Genomic DNA, 23,892 nt, shown 5'->3' with positions numbered 1-23,892 from the left:
GGGGCTTTGGTGTTCCTTCTGGTGTCATTTCCCATCCACATATCCTCACCTGGTCCCCTCAGTGTTGTCACCAGATCCAATTTGTAACCCACTGAGAGGCCAGAGGGAAATAAGCGCCCTCTCCCAACCTCTTTCTAGTGGTCTATTTGGCTCTTCCGTCTCTCATCTCTTTCACCCTTGCCCCCCTCCCTTGGGCTCTGATGAAAAATTGCTGACTGTAGCTTTGGAAGTTTAGCTCTGAGAACCGTAGATGATTTCAGTTCTAGGAAAATAAAACCCATTGATTACTACATTGGATTTTGACTGATTCTTTGGGGGTGTATTGGTTAACTGATGGTGCAGGGGAATGGGAAAGGGAATGCAAATGATTTCCAAATCCACTTTTCAGATTGAGGTAAGGTGTGCCAGCCTTCTCCATTCTCAGTCTGTTAGAGATACCTAAAATTCTACATGAGGGCAAAGTCGCAGAATACGGTGCCCAGTATTCTACTTCTGCCCAGCCACTGTTTAACACAGTTTCCCCCATAAGCACCTGGGAAAGTTTTTTTTAAAGTTTGCACAAGAAGTAGAGTGTGGGACTTCCCTGGTGGTCCAATGGGAAAGACTCCCCGCTTCCAGTGCAGGGGACCTGGGTTCGATACCTGGTCAGGGAACTAGATCCCGCATGCATGCCACAACTAAGAACTCCACATGCCACAACGAAGATCCCACGTGCTGCAACTGAGACACGGTGCAGCCAAAATAAATAAATATTTTAAAAAAGAAGAGGTAGGTTGTGAGAGGTGACAGTATCAGTCACAGCTCACGATGGCCAGGGAAGTTAGGGTGTTGGGGCTGGTTGTAGAAACAACTTTGACCCTCAAGGGCAAAGCCAGGGATGCCCGCTACTGATAACGTGATGAGGGTCGGGGAGGTTGATAGCATGGAATCCTCCCAATACTCCTGAATTAAGTGGAATGGCTGGATTAGATCCTCTCAGGTTTCTTTCAGTCTGACATTTTGTGTAGATCATCGACTGGCATTGGAAGGGCCCACGTTTCTATCCCTTAGTTTAGAAAGCCTATGACACTTTCTTCACTGCCTTGGCTCCCTCCAGCAGAGGGCGGGCGGGGAGAGTATTGACTGTAGCCTCACTAGAAAGCGAGGCTCTCTGCTTTGAAGAAGCCGCAATCACCTAGAAAATGGAGCCGTCGTCTCTAGTAACTACAATTCCCAGCGGCCTCCACGCAGAGCACGTGCAGGAATGTGCCAGGCGCGATAGCATATTCCGCTTTGCCTTCAATTCCCGACGTGCTTCACGGTGCTCTTAGGCTTCCTAGATTTCCTACAAGGCCAAATTTCCTGTTTCTCGCTTGCTTTGCAGCAGCGGACTACAACTCCCAGCATGCAGAGAGGCTAGATTATCGTTGCGCGTCCATTGTACCATCAGACTACTTTTCCCAGAAAGCCGGGGGACGCGGTGGGGCGGGGCTTAGGTCCCACGTGCAGAAGAGACTGGCGGAGGCTCCGGGGCTCAACGGGAAGCGGAGGTGAGAGCAGCGTGGCCCGGACGTTTTGGCAACTGTGGGCTGGTCCGGGAGCGGGAGCGGGACGAGCCTTCTTTGACCCTGGCATGGCTCAGTCGCTTCGACCGAGGTCTCCCTGCTTCGGAAGCTCGGAGCGGGTGGTTGCTGAAGACTGCTGGGGGATGGACATCACCCGTACCTAAGATGGGGCCGGCGGGGCCTTTGGAGCCGGGGTCTGAGGGAGCAGACGCTCTACCTCACTACCTAGCACGGCGCCCCAGAGCGCGCCATGAAAGCCCTACTGCGGAAGGGCACCAGCCTCTCCAGGGTTTGGAGGGAAAAAAGGAAAACATCTAGGGGGCTGGCTTCTGGGATCTCCTCCCAGAGCTTCAGATCTTGAATAGCTGAGGTTAAGGGACGTCTTGCAGCAATCACGCAGGAGTCTCGGGTCTTAAGATTGTCTTTTTTGGGGGCCGCACTGCGCGGCCTGCGGAATCTTAGTTCCCCCACCAGGGTTGGAACCCGTGCCCCCTACAGTCCTTCAGTGGAAGCGCAAAGTCTTAAGCGCTGGACCGCCAGAGAATTCTGCTTCTATCAAGTCATGAACTAGGGCAAGTCTCCAGCTCTCAGGGCCTTGGTTTCCTCGTCTCCTGTCAGCCTCCCGCGGAGAGCAGTGTGAAGATCAAATGCTGGGAATAGTGAAGTTCCCAGCATTAGACCTGTCACATAGTAGTGCTCCCTAAGCATTTTTTGATTCTGAATGGGAACACCAAGGCCCTTAACATTCATCCAGCATTAATTAAAAATAATATTAGGTCTTTTCCATATTGAGAAGTATAGAGAAGAGAAATGACCTGATATCTCACTGTTCAGATAAACCAGCTCATGTATTATTTTAAAGGTACGTGGTTAGAAAATGCAAACGTTATGGAAAGGAACAAGATGGAAAGTAACAGCCCTCCCAAACTTCCTCATCTCCAAAACAAGTACTTTATTTGTTCCCTGTTGCCTTCTTGTAAATATTTATGTCTGTGATAGAATATATATTTTTTAATTTACCCAAAAAAGGATACTATCCACATGATTCTGTACCTTGCTTTGTTAAAATGTTAAAAATAACTCGAATGACAGAAACAACCCTGTAAAGTTTTATGGATGATGAAACTGAAGCTCAGAAGTCAAGTTGCCTAGGGTCACAGAATAAGTTGGTGGTGGAGCGGGGACTAGAACCCAGGTCGTCTGATTCCCAGTCCAGAGCTTTTAATGTCATTAGAGTGCACTTTAATTGTACTTTTAAGTTAGGCTTTATTCTTAGCTATGAAACAAGGTTAATGGTACCTCCTTCATCAGTTGTCCTTGGGCTTAAATGAGATGATACAGGAAAGCACTTAGCATGGCAGCTGGAAGGTAGCAAGTGCTCAGCAAACTGAAGCACTTATTATTTTTGCCCTCAGTTGTCCCACCGCCCCATTGGTTTAGTCCATTATCCAAAACTGGGAGGCTTAGAGTACATACTTAGTTTGGAAATGTAGGACTCCATAATCCTAGAGTCTGGCTCTGGGTCCTTTTCCTTTAGAAAAGCAACTATCTTAGGGAGAAGTGGTTATTTCCTGATTGAGATTAGGAATTGGACATTTTGTAGGGACATTTTAATCCCAGTTTTTATCTCTGCCACCTGTTTGATTGTTTTACCTTATAACTGCCTGCTTTCTGGCTTTACGCCAGTGTTTTGTCCATTACTTGTTTTCTTTCCATCTTGCTGTTGGTGCATTTATTAAATAACTTTTTATTGAGTACCTACTACATGCCAGGCCCTGCTGGGATCTGCTGGATTCAAGGGTGATCTAGATAACATGGTCCCTGGCTTCAACGAATTTTTGCACTTTGAAGTCAGATTTATGTGGCTTTGAATGCTGATTCTCCCACATAGTAGCCTTATGACCATTGACAAGTCACTTAACTTCTCTGAGTCTCTATCGTCATCTGTAAAGCGAAGATAACATCTTGTGAGGATTCAGTAAGATCAAGTCCATTGAGCCATGAAGTAAGTGCTTAAGAAAATGTTGCTTCCCTTGTTTCTTTGCCCCTTTCTTTCTGTCCTACCCCAGAGCCGACTAGGAAGATTTCTGGGTCTTTCACCGGCCAGGGGATTTCTCACAGTCTCCAGCCATGCGGCTCTCTGCTCTGCTGGCCTTGGCATCCAAGGTCACTCTGCCTCCCAATTACCGCTATGGGATGAGCCGCCCAGGCTCCTTGTCAGACAAGAAGAAGAATCCTCCAGGGACTAGGCGGCGCCCGGTGCCTGTGGAACCTATCTCTGATGAAGACTGGCATCTGTTCTGTGGGGACAGGGTGAGAATCTCAGATGGGGTAGGGTGGCGGGGTGCTCCTGGGCAAGGATCTCCTTCCCTGACGGTCATCTCTTCCCACAGGTAGAGATCCTAGAAGGCAAGGACGCTGGGAAGCAAGGCAAAGTGGTTCAAGTTATCCGGCAGCGAAACTGGGTGGTCGTGGAGGGGCTGAATACAGTAAGTGAAGAGTGAGGATGGCGATGCTCAGGAATCCTGTGCCATCCGTCCCTGTCCACTAAAAGCAGCACAGGGAGGCCAGAGACTGGCTGAGGGGATGGTGAGACAACTGAACCTTCTGCTTTTCAACTTGAATGCTCTGAGTTGTGGTAGACGAGCCCCCTTCTCACCTCCTGGGTTCTGATAGCCCCCTCCTCTTTTGGACAGCATTATCGCTATGTTGGCAAGACCGTGGATTACCGGGGAACCATGATCCCCAGCGAAGCACCCTTGCTCCACAACCAGGTCAAACTTGTGGATCCTGTGGACAGGCAAGCACATGGGGCTCTGGTCAGAGGGTTTCTTGCCCTCTGAGTCCACACAGCTGTTGACCATGTTTATCCAAAGGGAATGGTGGGTTGGATGTGCTGAAAATTGAGAGGGGCCATCCATGAGCCCCCATAGGAAACCCCAGTGCAGGGGTAGCAGAGAAACAAGATGGTGACCTTGGTGTTCTTAGTCATTGACTTTCGGGTTGGAACATAGGAGGGAGACCTAACTCCCTGGCTGGCCTCACTTCTTCTGTCCCCTAGGAAACCCACTGAGGTGGAGTGGAGATTCACTGAGGCAGGAGAGCGGGTACGAGTCTCCAGAAGATCAGGAAGAATTATCCCTAAACCTGAATTTCCCAGAGCTGATGGCATCGTCCCTGAAACATGGATTGGTGAGGCTGGGTGAGGCGGCAAGAAGTGGGGGGGGGGGGGGGGGGGGGGGGAGGAGTGGGAGTAAGGGATGTTAAGAAGCCCTCCCACCCATCTTCTTTTCTCTGGCTCAATAGGTGGCCCCAAAGACACATCAGTGGAAGATGCTCTAGAAAAAACCTATGTGCCCCGTCTAAAGACACTGGAGGAGGAGGTGATGGAGGCGATGGGGATCCAGGAGACTCGGAGACATAAGAAAGTCTATTGGTATTGAGTCTGGGGAGAGCTGCTTCTCCCCTCCTTGCCTTAACCTTGAAGATTGGGGCCACCTCTTCTTCAGACTCTAATAAAGAGCCTTGGGTCCTCCGTGTGCAGCTGCTGTCTTTTGGTAGACTGGCACCCCTAACGCCTGTTTCAAGGACTGAGGGAGGGAGCATCTGTCCTGATGTTATGACAAAACCTGGATAGAAGTTAGCCAGCCTTAAGGTGGTCCTCCCAAAGGGCAGGGCCTGCAGATTCTGGGATGGAGATCTAAGGGAGAGACAGCTTCCCTCCATGGAAACCTCTGAGTAACAAGGTGCTACCTGTTAGGGAAGACAGTGGGGGTTGGGGATGTGAGACCTAATTTAGCACCTCTGCAGGATTCAGTAGGGAGGGTGCGAATATATACTTAATAGAAATAAGTATATACTTAATAGAAAAGACAGAGAAGTAAAGATTTCAATTTTTTAATAAATTAAAAATAACTTTTTGCGTAATGTTACATAACACACAGAGGGAGAGAAAGGGTATGAAGCTGAAGGTTTGTAGGGAACCAGGATTCCACGGAGGATGCTGGTTCTCTGGCTGAGGAGGTGGGTGAAGACTCCGCCACCCAGTGTGGTACCTGGCAGTTTCAGATGGGGTCTGAGATATGCCCTTCCTCAGGCTGTGTCAGCTGTCTTCAGTCTCCAGAACAGAGAAGGTCTCACCCAGAGGCCTTTTGGTGGCCACCAGAACCAGGTTTCTCGGAGAGAGTTCGGGGCTGAAGATGGGCAGGAGCTCAGCATGGAAGCCTATGAGAAAGGCAGGGCTACTCAGAAGGGGAGAAATGAAAGAGACTCTTAGCCACTTCCTGCTTAGCCTGTAGGCATAGCCCCTTTTCCCCATGGGGGAGGCTCCAGGGGGTCTAAGGAGACCCAGCTCTCTCCAGGGACATGAGTGCCCGAGACACTGACTCGGGAGGAGGCAGTCTGCAGCACATCGTAGGTTCTCAGTGCCTGGGATGCTGGCTTAAAATGCACCTCAGGGAGGTACCACCACAGGCAGATTCAGTAGGAATTTGCATTAACAAGTTCCCCTTCCCCCATCTGACTCTGAAGCAGCTGGTCTGAGAATCACCACAGCAAGGAACCTAGTCCTGGCAGGTACAGGGGCCAGGACCTGAAGGAGAGCCCTAGAACTCCAGCCCCTCTGGCCCTGGGTCCCTGCTTTGGCCACCCTCACCCTGCTCCTGAAGGTAGAGCAGCCGGTCCAGTAGAATCAGTGTCTCCACCAGCGGGGCCAGCAGCAGGGCCAGGCTGAAGAAGGCCACCACACGGTTCTCCTGGGCCTGGTGGGCCTGAAGGGCAGCCAGATTCAGCGGCAGGTGGGGGTCAAGCCCCACCCGCTGGAGCCCCCGCTGCACGTATCTGTGGGGTCAGCCGCAGACAGCACTCAGTTTGGTTTTAGAACCCTCCTCCCCCAAACTGTCCATTCCTAATTCAATTCCAGCTGTAATAGATTTGCCACCCTAAGGCATTTTTAAATGTTTTTCTGGCTGTGAGCTGTCTGTCCAATAGCAAATCAATCCAAAAATTTATTTTCAGCCTAATCTGTCCAATTATTTAGCCATATTTTTAGCATTTCAAAAACTTGATAAAAGAGTGACAACTGCCTTTTAAAGAAAGTTTGAAGCTGCTTCAGAACTCAAAATCACTCCCCTCCTCCCAGCACATTTAGATTTTCTTCAGGACATGCTAAACAGTTGAGGGTGGGAGGGGAATCATACCTCCAGTAGGTGATGCCCCCCTCCTCACGCCCCCCCAACTCCCCAGCCTCACTCTTCAATCTTGAGCTCGTGGACCCTGGGGATCCCCTGCACGCCTGGCCGACGGAGCTCGGGCCGGGCACGCCGGATGACCGTCTCCAGTGCTGCCCGGTAGCAGTGGGTTCGGAGGCCAGGGCCTGCTTTCTGCAGCCGCTCAGCGTATTCCTCCAGGGCGTGGCAGGCCCCCTCCCGTAGCCTGTAGGGCAGTTCACGGCCGGGCAGCCCAGCCACCCACTGACTCAGTGGGTAGCCACCGGGGTCACTCAGCTTCATGTAACAGCAGCCCACTGAGGCCAGGGCCGCCACCTCAGGGCGGCAGAAGTGCCTCAGCAAGGCAACACTCAGATCCCCACAGGCGTGGAGGCCTGTCAGCAGCAAGCGGGCCTCACTCTGAGGTGAGTTCTCCAGTGGAAGCAGAAGCTCCTCACACAGGGCCGTGGGGTCTACCCACCTAACCACATGGTGGGGGCAGTGGCGAGGGCCAGTGTGGACCACCTGTGGAGGCAGGACAGAACAGAGGCAGATGGGAAGCCGGCTTCCCGTCCCTGTGCCACCTCAAGCCACGGGAATGGATCTGTCCTCTGAGTTCCTTCCCAAGGAGGAAGGTGGGGGAGAAACTGGGGCAGAGGAGAAAGTGGAACTTTAAACCAGGAGATGGGATAGATTCTGGGTCTGTTATTAGTAACTGCAGGTCTTTTCGTCTGAGCTTCCTCATTTGGCCACTTTTTACAGGTGGCTGTGAGAAGGACGTATCGGTGTGGAAAGCACTTTTTAACTAGAAGGTGCCTTTAAGATATGAGGAGGCTTTGGTGAAGGAGGGACCTTGGGAAAGGGGTAGCAGAAATAGAGACACGCCATGTCAAGCTGAGAAACTTAAAAGAGGGAATTAGCCTTGGTGTCCAATTCCAGCCAAGCAGACCCTGTTCTCACGGTCCTGGCTGCAGGAAGGGCTGGTCTACCTGTGGGTTCCTCTTCTCCTCTTTCTGCAGAGCCTGCAGGAGCTCCTGGTCTAGGCGCTGGGCTCTCTCCACCAGTCTCTGATCCCCTTCAATGCTCTTCACCATCAGCCCCAGCCCCAGGGACATGAAGCGGGAGAGATGGCCCTGGAGTCCCGAGAGGGAGGGTGGAGACAGCCCCGTTCAGTGTCCTCTCCACTGTCCCCCTCCCTATCTGTGGTTTGGACGCCTGGGTCCTAGGCCCCCAGAAGGCTTAAATTCTGCCCAGCTTGCTTCTACCATTCCTTAGCACGTGCCTCCCTGGGCCTGTGGCCCGATAACCTGTCTTCCAGCTGTTCTATCCCCACGACAAAAAACCAGAACATTAGGGGTCTGGCTCACCTGGCCTGAGCCTACATCCACAACTTGGGTGCAGCCTGTGAGGTCACTCAGCTTCTTCACCAACTGAAAGAGGAGGGAACAAAGGTCTCCTGCCATTGGTGTTGGCTCCCAGGGCAAACACCCATAATGAGGGTGGAGGAGCTGAAGATGGCAGAGAAAGATGGGTAGAGGGAAGAGACAAGAGACGTGGAAACCAAAATGGGGTGTGCTGACCCCAGGCTCAGGCTACTGTCTTTGCTCCTCTCAGGCTAGTGATTCAGTCTCCTCCACAGAACAAGAGCCCTGCTGTGAAGCCATGAGCAGATTGTGAAGGTTATCAGAACAAGATTAAGCCAGTGATTCAAATACAGCCACCAAACAACGCAGCAAAAGGATGAAGATATGATTATAGTGTATCTGACAAGGAAGGGACCTTCTAGGGCCTCTGGTCCTGCAGGTAATATAAGGTGCCCACACCTTTGTAACCCATAGGCTTAAGGAGTCCCCAGGCTCCCAGATACCACCTATACCCCAGCCATCTCCTCACCTCTCCCAGCCTCCGAATCTCATGCTGCTTCTTGGGCCTGACATGTTTCCGGAATGGAGCTGTCAGTCGGGAACTCTGGCTGGGGTTCTCCAGGAACTCTGAGGGGGTCTGAAACCCAGGCGTCCGGGTAAAAGCCAGGGCATAGGCTGTGGACTTCAGGGCCAGCAGGGTGAGTGGCCACACCGACCTGTACCTGAGATAGCCCACCCAGGCCCCCAGTGAATAGTCCCATTGCATCCTGAGTGTGCAAGTTTACAACCCAGGAAGCCCTTGTGAGACTCTGAGCAATGGCTCCCTGCAGGGCTCAGCACCAAGTCCCCCAACACAGGTGCCCTCTTGCCCATACCTGGCCACTTCCCCTTCCCCAGGCATCCCCAGCAGCAGTGTGGCCAGCTGTGGCGGGTTCAGTCCATCCAGGGCTTCCTGCCATGAGCAAGGGAGTGTGCCCCATAGGTTGTCTGTGAAAAATTCCTGTAGGGGAAAGGGAGAAGCAATCAACAGGCTACTACTCTTTCCATTCTTCCCTGCCCCACTCAACACATGGCCACTGGCTGCAACTAACAGGCACCTCTACTCATTGGCTGTCATCTCTTCTCTGAAGCCTGCTCTAGCCTCCCCCTCCTTCCTCTGAGCCCAAATTGCATTTTGGACACACCTCTCCTCTTAGCAGTGTCCCCACTTATTTATGTGTCTGTTTCCTCCACTCAACTAAAGGGCAAGGATGGTGGCTTCACATCTGCATCCTCAACACCACAGTGACTGACACCCAGTATTAGCGTTACCATCTAGTAACCTACCATTAGATGTGCCAGACATTATATATGTCAGAATGTTGGGTTTTTTTTTTTTTTTTTTTTTTTTGGCTGAACTGCGTGGTTTGTGGGATCTTAGTTCCCCGACCAGGGATTGAACCCAGGCCCTCGGCAGTGAAAGTGCCGAGTCCTAACCACTGGACCACCAGGGAATTCCCTGCCAGAATGTATTTTTATTCATTCATTTATTCAACACAAATTCTGGAGCTTTGGTTAGGCACCAAGTTCTATCCTAGGCTCAGGGGATACAAACAATGAAGCAGACAGACAAGATCCTTGCTCTTACAGAGCTTACGTTTTAAAAAATTATTTCAGATAACATCAAATGCCACATAGACAATAAAACACTAATGAAACAGTAACAATGGAGAGTTTGAGAGAGTACTATTTTAGAGCAATGAGGGAAGACTTGTCTGAGAAGGTGACACTTGAGCTGAGACTTGAATGATGAACAGGAAACAGCACATGTAAAAAAATTCAGGCAGTGGTTGCCAGAGTCAGGGGGTGGGGGTGGGTAAAATGGGTGAGGAGGGTCAAAAGGTACAAACTTCCAGTGACAAAATACATGTCATGGAGGTGTAATGTACACCATAGTGACTATAGTAAATAATACTGTATTGTATACTTGAAAGTATTGTATACTTGAAAGTTGATGAGAGAAGATCTTAAAAGTTCTCATCACAAGAAAAAAAATGTAGCTATGTACAGTGATGGATATTAACTAGTTACTGTAATCATTTCATAATATATACAAATCACTATATTATACACCTGAAACTAAAATGTCAATTCTATCTCAATTTTTAAAAATTCAGGTAATAGCAAACACTTACAGAATACTATAATATGCCAGGCACTGTCTGAAACATTTTACGTATATTAATGCATTTAACCCTCACAATTACCCTATGAGATAGTACTATTTTTATCCCCCATTTTACAGATAAGGAAACCAAAGTACAGCAATTAAGTATTCTGTCTAAGTCAAAAAGCTGGTAAGTGGCACAGCTGGGATTTGAAACCAATTTGACTCTAGAGTTCTTGCTCTTAACCACCCTACTCAATTGCCTTTCTGTGGAGGAAAAACATTCCAGGCAGATCAGTAAGTGCAAAGGCCCAGTGTAGTACAGTGAATGTGGGAGAGAATGAAATGTGACGGGGTTTAAAAGAGAGCAGGGGACAGATCATGTAGGGTTTTATAGGTAATGGTAAAGAATTACGATTTCATCAAAGTACCTAAGAAGCAAGGAAGTGTCCTGGTGAGATTTACATTTTTAAAAGATTAATCTGGCTGTTTTGTGAAGAACTGGGTATGGAGGAGAGGAAGCAAACACAGAGATCAGCTAGGAAGTAGTCCAGGAGAGAGATGATGTTGGCTTGTCCTAGGGTGGTAGCAATGGCAATGGAGACAAATGGGTGAATTTGGATCTATTCTGGAAGATGAGCCAATAGGACTTGTTGAAGGGCTGGATCGTAGATCAATGAAGAAAAGAGCTGAATCGAGGATGGCTTCTGGGTTTGGGAGCTGAACAATTCGGTAGATGTTGGTGCCATTTATACATCATCTCATTTATTCTTCACAATGATCCTTCAAAAAGAGATCCATTTTACCGCTCAGGAACTGAGGCTAGGAGGAATGTTTTTTTTTATGCCTAAGGTTAACACAGTAGGGGAGGCAGGATTCTAGTCCAAGTCTGTCAACTCCAAAGTTGGAATTGTCCATTACACTGCAAAGCCAGGAATTTATTCAAAGCTTGAATGAATGAACATGTGTGTTCTCGAAACACCTCACACGTTCCTGGGAGAGTTTAACGTAGCTGCAGCAGCATGGCTCAAATGTCCATGCGTTTTACTACTTTGGACTTGAGAGGGTTAGAAAAACAACCTAGATGCTAAAACTATTAATATTTAGGTCATCTGAAGGAAAAAGAAGTGGGGGGGCTGCCCCAGCTTTAACCCTTTCTCGTACAAAAGACTGAAGAAACATATTAGAAAAGAGATCAGAAGCTAACTCTACATTCTTCCCCTGTCGTGGCTAGGGAGCCACCCACATAATCAGGAGCACCCCACCCACAAAATCAGGAGCACCCCACCCACAACCCTGTGGCCTCACAATGATGTAGGCGTCCAGGATGGAACGGTAGAGCGTCACGACCCGGGTGAGGTTCACAGCTAGCTGCCTCCTCGCTTCGTGAGAGAGGCCCCGGGCGGAGACCCCCGGCATTCCGGGGCCCAGCCGCTGGCGCGGGGAAGGAGAATGCAGTGAGGCGGGAACCTGGGTCAGGACTACGCGGGTCCGGGACCCGGGCTTGGCTCAGCTCTGCAGAACCAGAAGAAAGCGCTCAGAACCCGGTCCCAGACGCTGCCTTTCCGGGTTTCGAGGTTGGGGTTGAAGACTTGAGGCGCCCTCCTGACGTCACAGGCCGCGACGTCCCACAGACCGAAGCTGTCAGCATTGGACGCAAACCGGGAGGCGGTGCCAGCGCACTGACGCCACAGAGGCGTGCCGCGGCGCCCACCTCACGGAGTGGGGCGGGCCAAGTTCCAGGTCCCGCCTCCAGATCCCGCCCCTTCCCATACTCTTCCCTCTTCCAACGGAAGTGAGGCCTGGGGCCTCCGGCGCGCTGCAGTGCCAGTTTGTAGCGGTCTCCCCACACCTTCGAATTGTACCTCCACTGGGCTAGAGGGGCCGGGCAGCGCATCCCGCCCCCGCCCCCCCGCCACGCCGCCGCCGCCGCCGCCGCCGCCGCTGCCGCTGCCGCTTCTCACACACTAGGAATCCCTGGCCTTGCTCCCGTAGGCAGGTGCGCTGTGGGTACGCGGGCCCGGCCTCCGGCGCGTTCCAATCCGCTAGCCTGCCGGCTCGGGCCTCGCCTACGCGCGCCAATTTCCGCATCCGGCTCCTGGCGCTTCCGGTCTTAGCTGGGCCCATCTGGGAGGTAGGTGTGTGAGGGTGGGAAGCTGGCTCCGTGGCGTGGACGGCCAGAGTGTGCTGTCCCCAGCCTCGGTTTTCCCCTTCGCTAATATGTGTTGTCAAAGGTCCTTTCTTGGGAGAAGGACTTGAGTGAGCTGCATGTGGGGATTTCCCTCACGTGGAGATGAGGGAAATGGGTGCCTGAATTTCTGTCTCTGTCCTTGGGACCCGCGCTGGGGATGCCTGGGTAATTCAGAGGTCAACTATGCCAAACCTGTGACTGCCTTCGAGCATACTTAGACGTTCCTTCCCTGGGCAAATGATAGAGCTCACCTATTCTGGCGTTCCAGATCACAAGAGTTTCAGCTGGTTGGCCCTGCAACCCCCTCAGTTTACAAATGAGACTGAGATCTAGAGAGGGGAAATGGCCTTCCTAATACCGTACTGCTGGGGAATTGTGGGGCTTCCCTGGAACCCAGGCTTCCTGGTTCAGAAGGAAGTCCTCCTTCCATCATTTCACATTTCACGTTATCTGAGAGGTTACTCTGATGTCTTTCCTTTCTCCTTTAAGTCCTACGGAGATGGGTCTTATCTTACTGGTTCCCAGGCCTATGGACTCCGTTATCAGGATCATTTTCTTCCCCAGGGTATACTACAAACCTCCAGGTGTTGGCCTATGGGATTCAGCAGAGGATGACTTGTCCATCCTCTCATTGGTAAGCTGTTTTTCCCAACTGTTCTCCCACCATCCACCGTCATCATGTCTACCTTACTCCTCAATCTGGATTTTGGCGAACCTCCCCCCAGAAGGGCATTAGAAGGCAATGCCAAGCACCAAAAATTTGTCAAGAAGCGGCGGCTCTTGGAACGGAAAGGCTTTCTGAATAAGAAGCAGCAGCCCCCTAGCAAGGTCCCTAAGTTGCACTCAGAACCTTCAAAGAAAGGGGACACTCCCAAGGTGGATGGCACTTGGAAGGCCCCTCCCCTTCCAAAAAAGAAGACTGCTACTTCCAGCAGTGGGTCAGAGCAGTCCCTGGACAAGAAATCTGCAGTGCCTTGGCTGACCCCTGCTCCTTCACAGAAAGCTGGTTCTGTTGTGGCTAAAGTAGATTTGCTGGGGGAGTTCCAGAGTGCCCTACCAAAGATCAAGAGCCTCCCAATTCGCCCCCAGAAGAAGGGCTCCCAGAAGAACCCTCCTCAGAAGACTGCCCCACAGATCTCCACCCAAGCTCACTCAGAGAATAAATACCCTGGAGCATCCTGGAAGATGCCAACGAAGATGGTGGCAATTGACTGTGAGATGGTGGGCACAGGACCCAAGGGGCATGTCAGTTCCTTGGCTCGATGTAGCATTGTCAGCTACAGCGGAGATGTGCTTTATGATGAGTACATCCTTCCCCCCTGCCACATTGTGGACTACCGGACCAGATGGAGCGGTATCCGGAAGCAGCACATGGTGAATGCTACACCCTTCAAGATTGCTCGGAGCCAGGTGAGAGGCATGGGAGATGGTGGTAGCAGCGGGGTGGGTGGGGAGAGGTCCAGATCATTTTTCTGCAAAGAATATCATCCTGGGGAGGTGCCGAAGGATTGTGGAGGGAGGGATGGAGTGGGTGGAGTAGCAGATGCAGAAGGCTCTCTGTTGGGATAAGGAGTGGTGAGAGTCTGGAAAGTTCCAATTAGCGGGTGTAACGAACTTTATTAGTTAAGATCTTTTAGGTCCCAAGTGGAATCCTCATCTGGAGAACTGGGAATCTGCTAGAGGAATAACAGCCAGTGATGGACAGAGCAACAGGCATGAGTGCCAGGGGGAAAGGGCTCAGTTTGAGAATGCCTTGTAGAGGTGGGGTCTAGGGTTGAGAATAGAGAGGTGGAGAGGGCTTCCCAAGCAAGAAGTAGCCTGTGGCAATGTGGAAAGTTGGTGGTAGGAGAAGGCAGAACATTGACAGAAGGAGCTGGGGCATATTTGTATAACTGGAACAGGTAGCCTGCAGTGGAGGGGATAAAAGACACCGGGCTGGTATGTTGGGGTTCTCATCTCACTCACTGAGCAAACCTAGCCACTGTAAGTCCTATGCTGAATACTGGAGGCACAACAAATGAACAGGAAAGGAGGATGAGCTGGTAAACGTGAAGGGGAAGGGAGCCTGCTGGTCTTGGAAGGCCTCCAGAGGGCGCCTTTGGTCCACTTCTTCGGAATTTCAGCTCCACATTCTTTGCCTTCTCTAGACACACACTGTTCCAATAATTCCTCATATGCCAGAGCAGTCAGTTGGAGGAATTTCATCAGAGGTGGAACAGCTGGATTTTAGAAAGAACTTGAAGAGTTGAAGAACATCCTGTGTACCAGGGGCATAACTGAGCAAAGGCTTGGGAGAGGCAGAAGATGGGGTGGGCCTGAAACAGCAAATCCACTTAGCTTTAAGGCAGGCCATATGTTGAAATTAATGCGAAGTAAAGGTGTTAGTGGTCAGTAAACTGCAGGTGCAGTTAGGAGCAACTAAATACCAAGGTGATTGGACTATATCTGGCTTTCATCATGAAAACCAGTGCCCAAGCTGGGGTATGAGACTAAGGTACATTCAAATGAGTCTTTTCCCTTCCCAGGGGTCCCATTGGGAGGCCAGGCATTGATTCCAGGCCTGTTGCTCTTGTTCACAGTCTGTTTGGAACCCCATTTTGGTAATGGCCTTCAGAGCTCATGACATATTCTTTAGTTATCCTCACTGGCAGTGTGTCCTTATGCTTTAAGATTCTGAAATGGTGAGAAATTATTTAGTTCCAAGAATGGTGTGAATAAGGTTCCTGACCAGCTGGTAAATACCCTCTGGTTATGAGCAGGAGGAGCTATGAAGCGCCGGGACTGATTTCTTGTTAAAGCAGCATAAGCGTGGGCTCTTGATCACTTCCCTCTGCAGCCTTGGTCTATAAATGATTCTTAATCTTTTTCTTTTTTGAGGTGGGGCGCTGTGCCTCACAGCTTGCAGGATCTTAGTTCCCTAACCAGGGATCGAACCCCGGCCCCAGGCAGTGAGCGTGCCGAGTCCTAACCACTAGACTGCCAAGGAACTCCCAATTCTTAATCTTTTATGGCTTGTAGGCTCTTTGAGAATCTGATGAAAGCCATGGACCCCCCCCAAAAAAGGCAAACATATGCATATCTATTTGCATATAATTTGGGGCTTCCAGTACCTTCCTGGAGCCCATCTTTAACAACATTTGTCCCAGCCTATGTCTAAGGCCAACATAATGATCGTGGTTAAAGAACTTCAGGTATCAAGCCAGGACTGAACTAGGTAGTTACATGAACATCACATTGGGGTAGAAATTAATGTGAAGATAAGGTGCCACTGGTGATGTAAATCCAAACAGGGTTACACCATAGAAAATACCTACTTTTACCTTGGGGAGAGGAGATAGATTTCAAGTGAAAGAAAACTTGTGGAAGAGGGCATTTCAAGGATGAGGCAGGTGGGCAATTGGTGAAAAGAACCTAGAAGGACTTAAACAGCCATGTTGGGCTTTGAAGATGCAGGAGCTACATCTTTGAATGCTGTTCCTCACCACCTCTTCTCCCATGCCTGTTTCAGATCTTGAAGATTCTCACAGGGAAGATAGTGGTGGGGCATGCCATCCACAATGACTTCAAAGCCCTTCAGTATTTTCACCCTAAGTCCCTAACCCGAGATACCTCCCATATCCCCCTCCTCAACCGTAAGGCCGACTGCCCAGAGAATGCAACCATGTCTCTGAAGCATCTCACCAAGAAGCTGCTGAGCCGGGACATCCAGGTAGCGTCTTCCCAAATGCTGCCAGACCTCTGGCCTGGACACTGAAGGCTCTCCTGCTGCCTTTCTCCAGGCTCTGACCCTCAAATTCCTCTGGCTGTAGAGAGATCTGGGTGGGATGCTCTGATGGGAAGAGCTTTGGGCAAAGGGGTCCATCTCTACATAGGGATAACTATTCCTGTTCTCTACCTCCCAGAGTGTTCCAAAGGATACTTGGAAAAGGAAAAAAGCCTGAAAGTGGGGATAAAACCCTAACTAAGAAAAGTAGAAAGCAGGTAGTTGTGGTGGTCTAAAAGACCACGTAGTGGATGCAAGAGGCTCTTATGTATTTCATATGTTTGGCAGTCAAAGAGGGGATGGCCTGCCTGGCATGAGGCTGTAGACACATGTCATATACAGATCAGTTAAGGAACTGGGGAAGGTGGAAGGCTCAGAAGGCCTGTCTATGATCTGGTTTGTTCTGCCTCTACAGAAGAATGTAGAACAATAGGGTATGTACATGTTGCTACAGAAAGGATTGACGCAGACAGTAGCATAGGAGTTGAACCCCTGAAATTAGATAAGGAGTAGGGCCTCATCAGAGGTCTACCTTTGTAGCCCGCTAACTGCAGAAGCAGCAGCATCAGTGGGTTGGAGGGAGCCATTTGGGAAGGGAAGAAACAGTCTCTTGTAGCTTCATGTTCTTTTCTTCCTCCCTTTTCTTCCTTCTCTCAGGTTGGGAAAAGCGGACATTCCTCAGTGGAAGATGCTCAGGCCACCATGGAGCTGTACAAGTTGGTTGAAGTTGAGTGGGAACAGCACCTGGCCCAGAATCCCCCAAAAGACTAGTTCCAGTGGGGACACTGCTGATGTGGGGAGGCAGAGGCAGCACCACGCCCAGGAGAACAGGGCAGTGGACCAGTGGACAGCTCTACCAGCTCTACACCTTTGGAAACTAGAGTTGTTGGGGAGAGTGAGGCTCCACCCCAGACTTAAAATCCATTAAAATTTCACCTCAGGTGTTGTTAAGTGTTCCATGGAAGGAGGAAGGCTCCATGTCAGAACCCAGCCCTGTAGGCTGTTTACCTCTTAAATGGTGCTAACCATGGGTCCCAGGGTGCTTTGCTCCTGGGAAAGCCTTTTGACTTTCAAGGGGCAGGGCATACTGGGAAGTGTAGTTTCCCAAACTGCCTTATCACTAGGGTGACCATTATCACTGGGGTCTCATTTTATGCCTTTTGTTCTCAAGTAATTAGCAGCACCGTGTTGAACTTTCCAAAAGTATCCTGCTGGATGATAACTTGTATGATCACAGTTTCTCTCAGAGTTTTTTTGGCTCAGAGTCTACATCCAGTCTGTGTTGGGATTTCACCTGTTCTTTCCACCTTGACTTCCAGAGGAGCCATCCCTGGTGAGGTTTAGTTCTTAGGGTTACAAGGCAGTAGAGGTAAGAGAGTGTGACTTGGAAATCAATTTTTCGGATTTAGGAAAGCAGCCTCTTTCCTAAAGTGATAGAGGATTTATTTAATTTAGACCCCACTTGGACGGTTAAAGAAGAATTCAAAGTGTTTTAATGGTTTTTAGTCTTTTACTTTGCTAAACCAAGCCTTTTAAAACTCAAATTATTCCCTTGATAAATTTTTATAAAGGAAAAACAATTGTGTGATGTTTTCTTTATAACTTCACGTTAAATAGCTTTGTCACAGGATCCTGTAGAGCTATAATTCTGATAGGGGGTCCAGGGTCTGTGTGAATGACACTAACTGGGCCCTGGTTTGCTGGAAGTCATCAAGAAGCACTGACCAAGCCTTTGTGTGTAGCCCATGTGCTATGCTGCCTTGTCCTCGTCCCTACCACAAGTCAAAGAGCACACCTAAAGTGACACCCCAAGCCATGCGAACACCCTCACACAGAGGGTATGTGACCAGGAGAGTGACTCAGAGAGCGGGTGGGCGAGACGGATGGAGCCAGGGAAGAAGGGTGCTTCATGACGCCAGCCTGGTCGCTCCTGCCAGCTCTTCCTCGGTGGTATACACCCTCATGTTGGGAAGGTGAATCACAGGTCTGACTTTGTATCTGGGATCACTGCACTCTGTCTTGAGAGAATGCAGACTCCATGTATACACCAAGGCTTGTGCCCTCTTGAGTGGCTAGTTTGGCTCCAGGGGCCAGAGTCACAGTCATGGCTGCCTATAGAAGGGAATTTCCTACAGCCAAACTGGACCCCAGATGTGGTCTTGCTGTTGTGTCCTGCGCTACAGGATCTGCTTGCACAGGCAGCTGTTGAGCTCTGAGCAAGTTGGTTCCTGTTGAACCCAACATATGTAGTGTCCATGACACTTCACAAAGAGGTGCTAGGCATCCTTACACACCTCTAAGTGGGATTAATCAAGGAAGGCTACACCAAAATGTGGGGATACAAGTCTTAATTGAAATGAAGGGGAGTCTTACTTACATTGTGATCAGTAAACTAGAATATATGTGGAAAATTCTCATTTGAGTTCAAGTTTTAGGGTACCTGGCTTTGTAATTTATTCCACTGAAGTATAGTTGATTTACAATGTTATGTTAATTTCTGATGTACAGCAAAGTGATTCAGTTATACATGTATATATACATTCTTTTTCATATTCTTTTCCATTGTAATTTATCGCAGGATATTGAATATAGTTCCCTGTGCTATACAGTAGGACCTTGTTGTTTATCCATACTATATATAACAGTTTGCATTTGCTAATCCAAACTCCCAATCCATCCCTTCCCCACCCCGCTTCCCCTTGGCAACCACAAGTCTGTTCTCTATTCTGAGTCTGTTTCTTTTTCATAGATAAGTTCATTTGTGTCATAGTTTAGATTCCACATGTAAGTGATAGCATATGGTATTCGTCTTTCTCTTTCTGGCTTACTTCACTTAGTGTGATTATCTCTAGGTCCATCCATGTGAGTAGCAACTGGCTTTCATGCTCCACTTCACCCCCCACTCAGGTGCCCTCAGTCCAGCATTGGGAAGAGCTCAGTCTCACTTTAGCTCACGAGGAAGAACCTGGAGACCAGAGGACCTTGCAGACATTTTCTTACTCTTCTCTTATCACACTTCCTGGTCAGAGCCCAGCTCACCCTGCACGGTGCCTGGGGATCCCTGTACTTTATTATTATATTTTTAATATATTTATTTATTTATTTATGGCTGCATTGGGTCTTTGTTGCTGCAAGCAGGGGCTACTCTTCATTGTGGTGCACGGGCTTCTCATTGGGGTGGCTTCTCATTGCGGAGCACGGGCTCTAGGCGTGCAGGCTTCAGTAGTTGTGGCCCGTGGGCTCTAGATCACAGACTTAGTTGCTCCGCGGCATGTGGGATCTTCCTGGACCAGGGCTTGAACCCACGTCCCCTGCATTCGCAGGTAGATTCTTTTTTTTTTTTTTTTTTTTTTCGCAGGTAGATTCTTAACCACTGCACCACCAGGGAAGTCCTGGGGATCCCTGTATTTTAATCCCCTCTTTCTCTGCCCCTCTGTTCCCAGCCTTCATCCAACTGATGACAGATAAGCCCCATTGCAGATTACTATGGAAATAGCAATCAGCAAGTCCTGTTTTGCCTTGGGTATTAAGGCTCTTCACATTGGAGCATACGTATAACAAAACACATGCTCTTCCAATAGCATTCTTTTCATAGCATAATAATGTTTTCTAATGCCAAGACCCCCTTCTGCAGGTGAGAATGATAAAGGGAAAAGAGTGTGAGAAGTGTTATCATGCCAAACACATTACTGATCTTAAAATTCCATGTAACAAAGTGATTCTCAGAAGGGTGAGGGGGGATGTATTTTGAAATTTCAGGTGATAGCACTGCCATTCTCTCTACCCTTAAGAACCACTGATTGAGGGAATTCCCTGGCCGTCCTGTTAACCACTGGACTCTGCACTCTCACTGTCGAGGTCGTGGGTTCAATCCCTGGTTGGAGAACTAAGATCCCACAAGTCACACGGTGTGGCCAAAAGAAAAAAAAAGAACCACTGATGGAGCTAAGGCTCTGAAGGAATCATTTGATTCCTAGTTTAACAGATGGTTACAGCTGACGATAGGAAAGATGAACAGCACTGTAATTATGAACTTACCCCAAGGCACATTAGCACAAGTCCAAGTTTAGAGACACAATTCCCACGTATGCAATATGCCAAGTGCATTTATGAATATCCTACATCTACAGTCTACGTATTATTGTTCACAGTGCTCTTTCATTTACCCTGTAGTTAAGGGCAAGTCCACAAAACAGCCCATAACAGCATTTTATTGTTGTATTGATACTAGGTTTTAAGTTTGATCTCGCCACTTACTAATTTGTGATGGTCAGTCAGTTTGTTTCTTGGAGCCCCAGTGGTTCTAGCATTAAAATTCTGGGGTTCTTTTCTAACCTTGACGTTTAACTGATGGTTGCTGTCATTAATAATAATGGCAACCATTTATTGAGTTCTTCTCTGTGTCAGGCACTGTGCTGAGTCCTTTAGGAACATTGTCCCAGTCTCTGTAAGGTAGGTGGAGGCATTCCCATTTAACAGTTGAGGAAACTGAGGCTGACAGAAAGGAAGAAATATTCCCCAGGCCAAATAGCTGGAGGTCGGTGGTGCTGGCATTCAGACCTGCCAAGTCTGCCTGTCTGAAGCCTCTGCTCTTAACCACTGCCCTGCTTCACTGTTAACACATTCAGGCAGCACCCGATGAGGCTTGGAATCCTTCCACTCAAATGTTTATTAAACACCTGCTATGTGCCAGGCATTGTGCTAGGCACAGAGAAATGGCATGTGACCCCGAGTTGCTTACAGCAACCTGAAGAAGAGAAACCAGTAAACTAATTTCAATTTCAATTTAAATCCTGCAAGGATTTAAAGCAGGGGAGTGATGTGGTCAGATCTGGGTTTTAGGAAGACGATGCTGGCAGCCCAATGCAAGCAGGATTGGGGAAGGGCCAGGAGCTGAGTTATTCTGTTTGACTAATTTGATGAGCAGTGATGGAGTCCTGAATTAATGAAGTGGGAAGATGCATATGATCATCATTGAGGAGGTAGAATCAGTAAGACTTAGAGATCAGGGCAAGAGGATTAAAGGTTGCCTTGATATTTCTGAATTACAGTGAATAGACAACAGTGGTGCCGTTCACCAAGACAGAGAATATGGTGGGCAGAAGAGCAGGTTTTTGAGGAGGATGACTTGGGTATTGACTGACTTGACTTTGAGCTGCCTGAAGATACCCAAATGGAGATGTCCAGCCAGCAGCTGGATGTACCAGACTGGAGTTTAGCAGAGTAAAAGAGATCTGGGGCTGGAAACTAAGGCTTAGAGACAAGAGTGTAGCAGTGGGATGGAAGCCTTGGATTGGAACGAAGCCTTCATACATAAAAGGTATAAAGAGCAACAGAAGGTCAAAATCAAAGTCTCAAGAAGTACCCATCCTTATAAGCTGCTGGAAGAAGAGAGGTCTGAGAGAGGGCTATTGGGTAAGAGGACAGCTAAGGAGAATCCCCAGGAGGGAGGAGATAGAATTAACAGCACGGAGAGCCAGTAAGCTGAGAGCAAAGAAAAGGGTCTATTTTGTAGCGATTTGGTGCCCTTCATCTCAGCAATGTCTGTGGTGGTGGTGGGGAAGGCGGCAGAAGCTCAGCTGAGGTGGGCTGGAGAATAAATTGGAGGTGAGGAAGGAGATGAGTGGGTGTAGACTGCTCTTTCTTGGCTCTGAAGAAAAGCAGGTGAAGGTTGCTGTAGGAGTGAGAAGTCTTAGGATGCCAATGGACAAAGCCAGTAGAGCATAAGGTGGCTCACGAGGGGGCAGGTGAAGTAAGCTACAGGGGATCCTGAAAGAGTAGGGGGAAGGGATGCCAAGCTTAGCCTTGGCCAGCAATAGGGATCCCTTGTCTTCTGGGACAGAAAGGAAAAAGGAGCGGGTAGGGCAGATGGAGATGGTGTGGGATGATGGTGGAATAAAGTGATTAGCACCTGGTGACCTCGATTGCTCATTAAATGGGAGGCAGAGTGGTCTGCTGAGTATGAGGGGGAAGTCGGGGACAGGAGCTTGGGAAGAATAAAGACGGTTTGCAGCAGCCACTGAGAAGACGGGAGAGCGAGCCGACCGAGAACACAAGGAATGGCCTCTGAGCAACGGCAGAGTTCCTGATTGAGGTCAGAACCTGAATTTGCAGGAGCACTGCAAGCTGCTTGTCACAGTTTTTTTCTAGCATCACTCGGCAGCCCAAACAGAGAAGTGGAGAGTTTAAATGCTTGCGGCTGCGTAGGCCGCAATGGGAGGACAGTGTGTGGTCCTGGAGGTGAGTGTCTGAACTGAGATGGAGATAAGATTGTTGGAGTCCATGGAGTCAAGGACCTGAGAGGCTGACCTGTTGAGTAAGCGCTGGAAGCCCCCAGGTGGCTGGCCGTAGGATTACATATCTATATATCTATATATCTGTACCTATATCTATAGATAGATAGATTTCTTGTTGGTTGCACTGCACGGCACGTGGGATCTTAGTTCCCTAACTAGGGATCAAACCCGTGCCCCCTACGGTGGAAGCGTGGAGTCCTAACCACAGGACCTCCAGGGAACTCCCCGGCAGCAGGATTAGAAACAGGAGGATGGGGAGCCTGAGCTAGATCCTTAGGGACCTGAGGTAGATAGATGCAGCAAACAAGGAGTTGAAGATGCAGTAAACATATGGCGTGAGCCTCAAAGAGTTGGGTCAGGGATTTCTAAGAGGGCGGCTGAGGCATCATGGAGAAGCATGCAGAGTTCTGAGGCCTCCCAGGCAGCGGTCATGGCCTCCGCCAGGGCTATATCACTCTCGTTTTCAGACCTGATTTTTGTCAGAGTACCTCTTTCATGCATCTATCAAGGACAGTTAAATAAATGATTAAGCCAGGAACAAGAGTACTAATGAAAGGTATTTCTTTCAGCCTTAGTAGTCATTGATTTTGGTTGATGTCATTCACTTTTCAGTCACTTGTTCAAGAAATATTTATTGAGTACAGACCATGTGCCAGGTACTGTTGTAGGCTAGCGAAGTCTGCACGAACTTCCCTTGTAGTGGGGTGATGAGTGACATGAGGAAAAGTAAGGGGATAAGGCAGATATGTGTACATAAGATTCTAGATGGGCTGTTTAGAGAAGACCTCGCTGAGGAAGTGACACTTGAGCAGACCTGAAAGAAGTGAAGGAGCAAGTCATGTAGATATCTAGGGGAAGAACATTCCAGAGAAAGAGGGAGGTGCAAAGGCAGGAGGAATGTTTGGTGTATTTAGGGAGCAGCAAGGAGGCAGGCATGGCTGGAACAGGGGAAGCCAAGGGGAAGGGGGTAGGAGTTGGGGTTAGTGAGCAGGGCGAGATACAGGCAGATAATATAGAGCCTTGTAGGCCATCGTAAGGAGCTGGGCTTAATATCTGCACAAAATGGGGAACAAATGCAGGGTTTTGAGCAGACTGGTGTGAACTGACTCAGGATTTAAAGGACTCCCCCTGACTGCTGTGAAGGGAGGAGAGTGGGAACAGAGAACCAAAGAGGAGGCTCTTGCTGTAATCTAGGCAAGAGATGATAGGAGTTGAGGCAGTGGATGTGGTAAGTGGCCTCACTTGAGACTAATTTTACATACACATGGATGATCTTTGGTGTGGTTGATGCTGAACAAATGTTTAAGCCAAGACCGACATCTTTGGCTTTTCAACTCTCACCCAAGCTCCTGTATACACTAGCCCACAAAAGAGAGCTCAG

At 49.2% G+C, this 23,892-nt stretch overlaps 3 protein-coding genes and 1 non-coding gene across 5 annotated transcripts; 2 read left to right on the top strand and 2 right to left on the bottom strand.

The window, feature by feature from the left end:
- Positions 1 to 1,473: 1,473 nt before the first annotated feature.
- Positions 1,474 to 5,079, top strand: MRPL24 (mitochondrial ribosomal protein L24). 2 transcript variants are annotated; one of them, XM_065883619.1, is made up of 6 exons: positions 1,474 to 1,529; positions 3,614 to 3,857; positions 3,938 to 4,033; positions 4,241 to 4,344; positions 4,606 to 4,736; positions 4,851 to 5,079. In XM_065883619.1, the coding sequence occupies exons 2-6, from the start codon at positions 3,675 to 3,677 to the stop codon at positions 4,985 to 4,987; spliced, it is 651 nt and encodes a 216-aa protein (XP_065739691.1). In that variant the 5' UTR covers positions 1,474 to 1,529; positions 3,614 to 3,674; the 3' UTR covers positions 4,988 to 5,079. The 2 variants fall into 2 exon arrangements, with proteins under 2 accessions (XP_065739691.1, XP_065739699.1); XM_065883627.1 differs by having other exon boundaries at positions 1,495 to 1,663.
- Positions 5,080 to 5,425: 346 nt separating this feature from the next.
- METTL25B (methyltransferase like 25B) lies at positions 5,426 to 11,895 on the bottom strand. The gene is made up of 8 exons (XM_065875404.1): positions 11,570 to 11,895; positions 8,991 to 9,115; positions 8,645 to 8,837; positions 8,119 to 8,181; positions 7,741 to 7,884; positions 6,795 to 7,276; positions 6,199 to 6,383; positions 5,426 to 5,768 (listed from the first exon to the last, which is right to left on the bottom strand). The coding sequence occupies exons 1-8, from the start codon at positions 11,678 to 11,680 to the stop codon at positions 5,647 to 5,649; spliced, it is 1,425 nt and encodes a 474-aa protein (XP_065731476.1). The 5' UTR covers positions 11,681 to 11,895; the 3' UTR covers positions 5,426 to 5,646.
- On the bottom strand, positions 9,536 to 9,608 carry TRNAE-UUC (transfer RNA glutamic acid (anticodon UUC)). Its single transcript has one exon. It is a non-coding gene; the product is annotated as a tRNA-Glu (tRNA).
- A 448-nt stretch (positions 11,896 to 12,343) lies between the features above and the next one.
- On the top strand, positions 12,344 to 17,792 carry ISG20L2 (interferon stimulated exonuclease gene 20 like 2). Its single transcript, XM_065875417.1, has 4 exons — positions 12,344 to 12,395; positions 13,017 to 13,862; positions 15,961 to 16,161; positions 16,873 to 17,792. Exons 2-4 carry the CDS (start codon positions 13,131 to 13,133, stop codon positions 16,984 to 16,986), a joined length of 1,047 nt encoding a protein of 348 aa, XP_065731489.1. The 5' UTR covers positions 12,344 to 12,395; positions 13,017 to 13,130; the 3' UTR covers positions 16,987 to 17,792.
- Positions 17,793 to 23,892: the final 6,100 nt, after the last annotated feature.

This window comes from Phocoena phocoena, chromosome 1 (genome assembly GCF_963924675.1).
Source record: "Phocoena phocoena chromosome 1, mPhoPho1.1, whole genome shotgun sequence".
In the NCBI taxonomy this organism is placed as follows: domain Eukaryota; kingdom Metazoa; phylum Chordata; class Mammalia; order Artiodactyla; family Phocoenidae; genus Phocoena; species Phocoena phocoena.
Note: the sequence above shows the minus strand (reverse complement) of the source record. Positions and strands in the feature narration are given on the sequence as shown.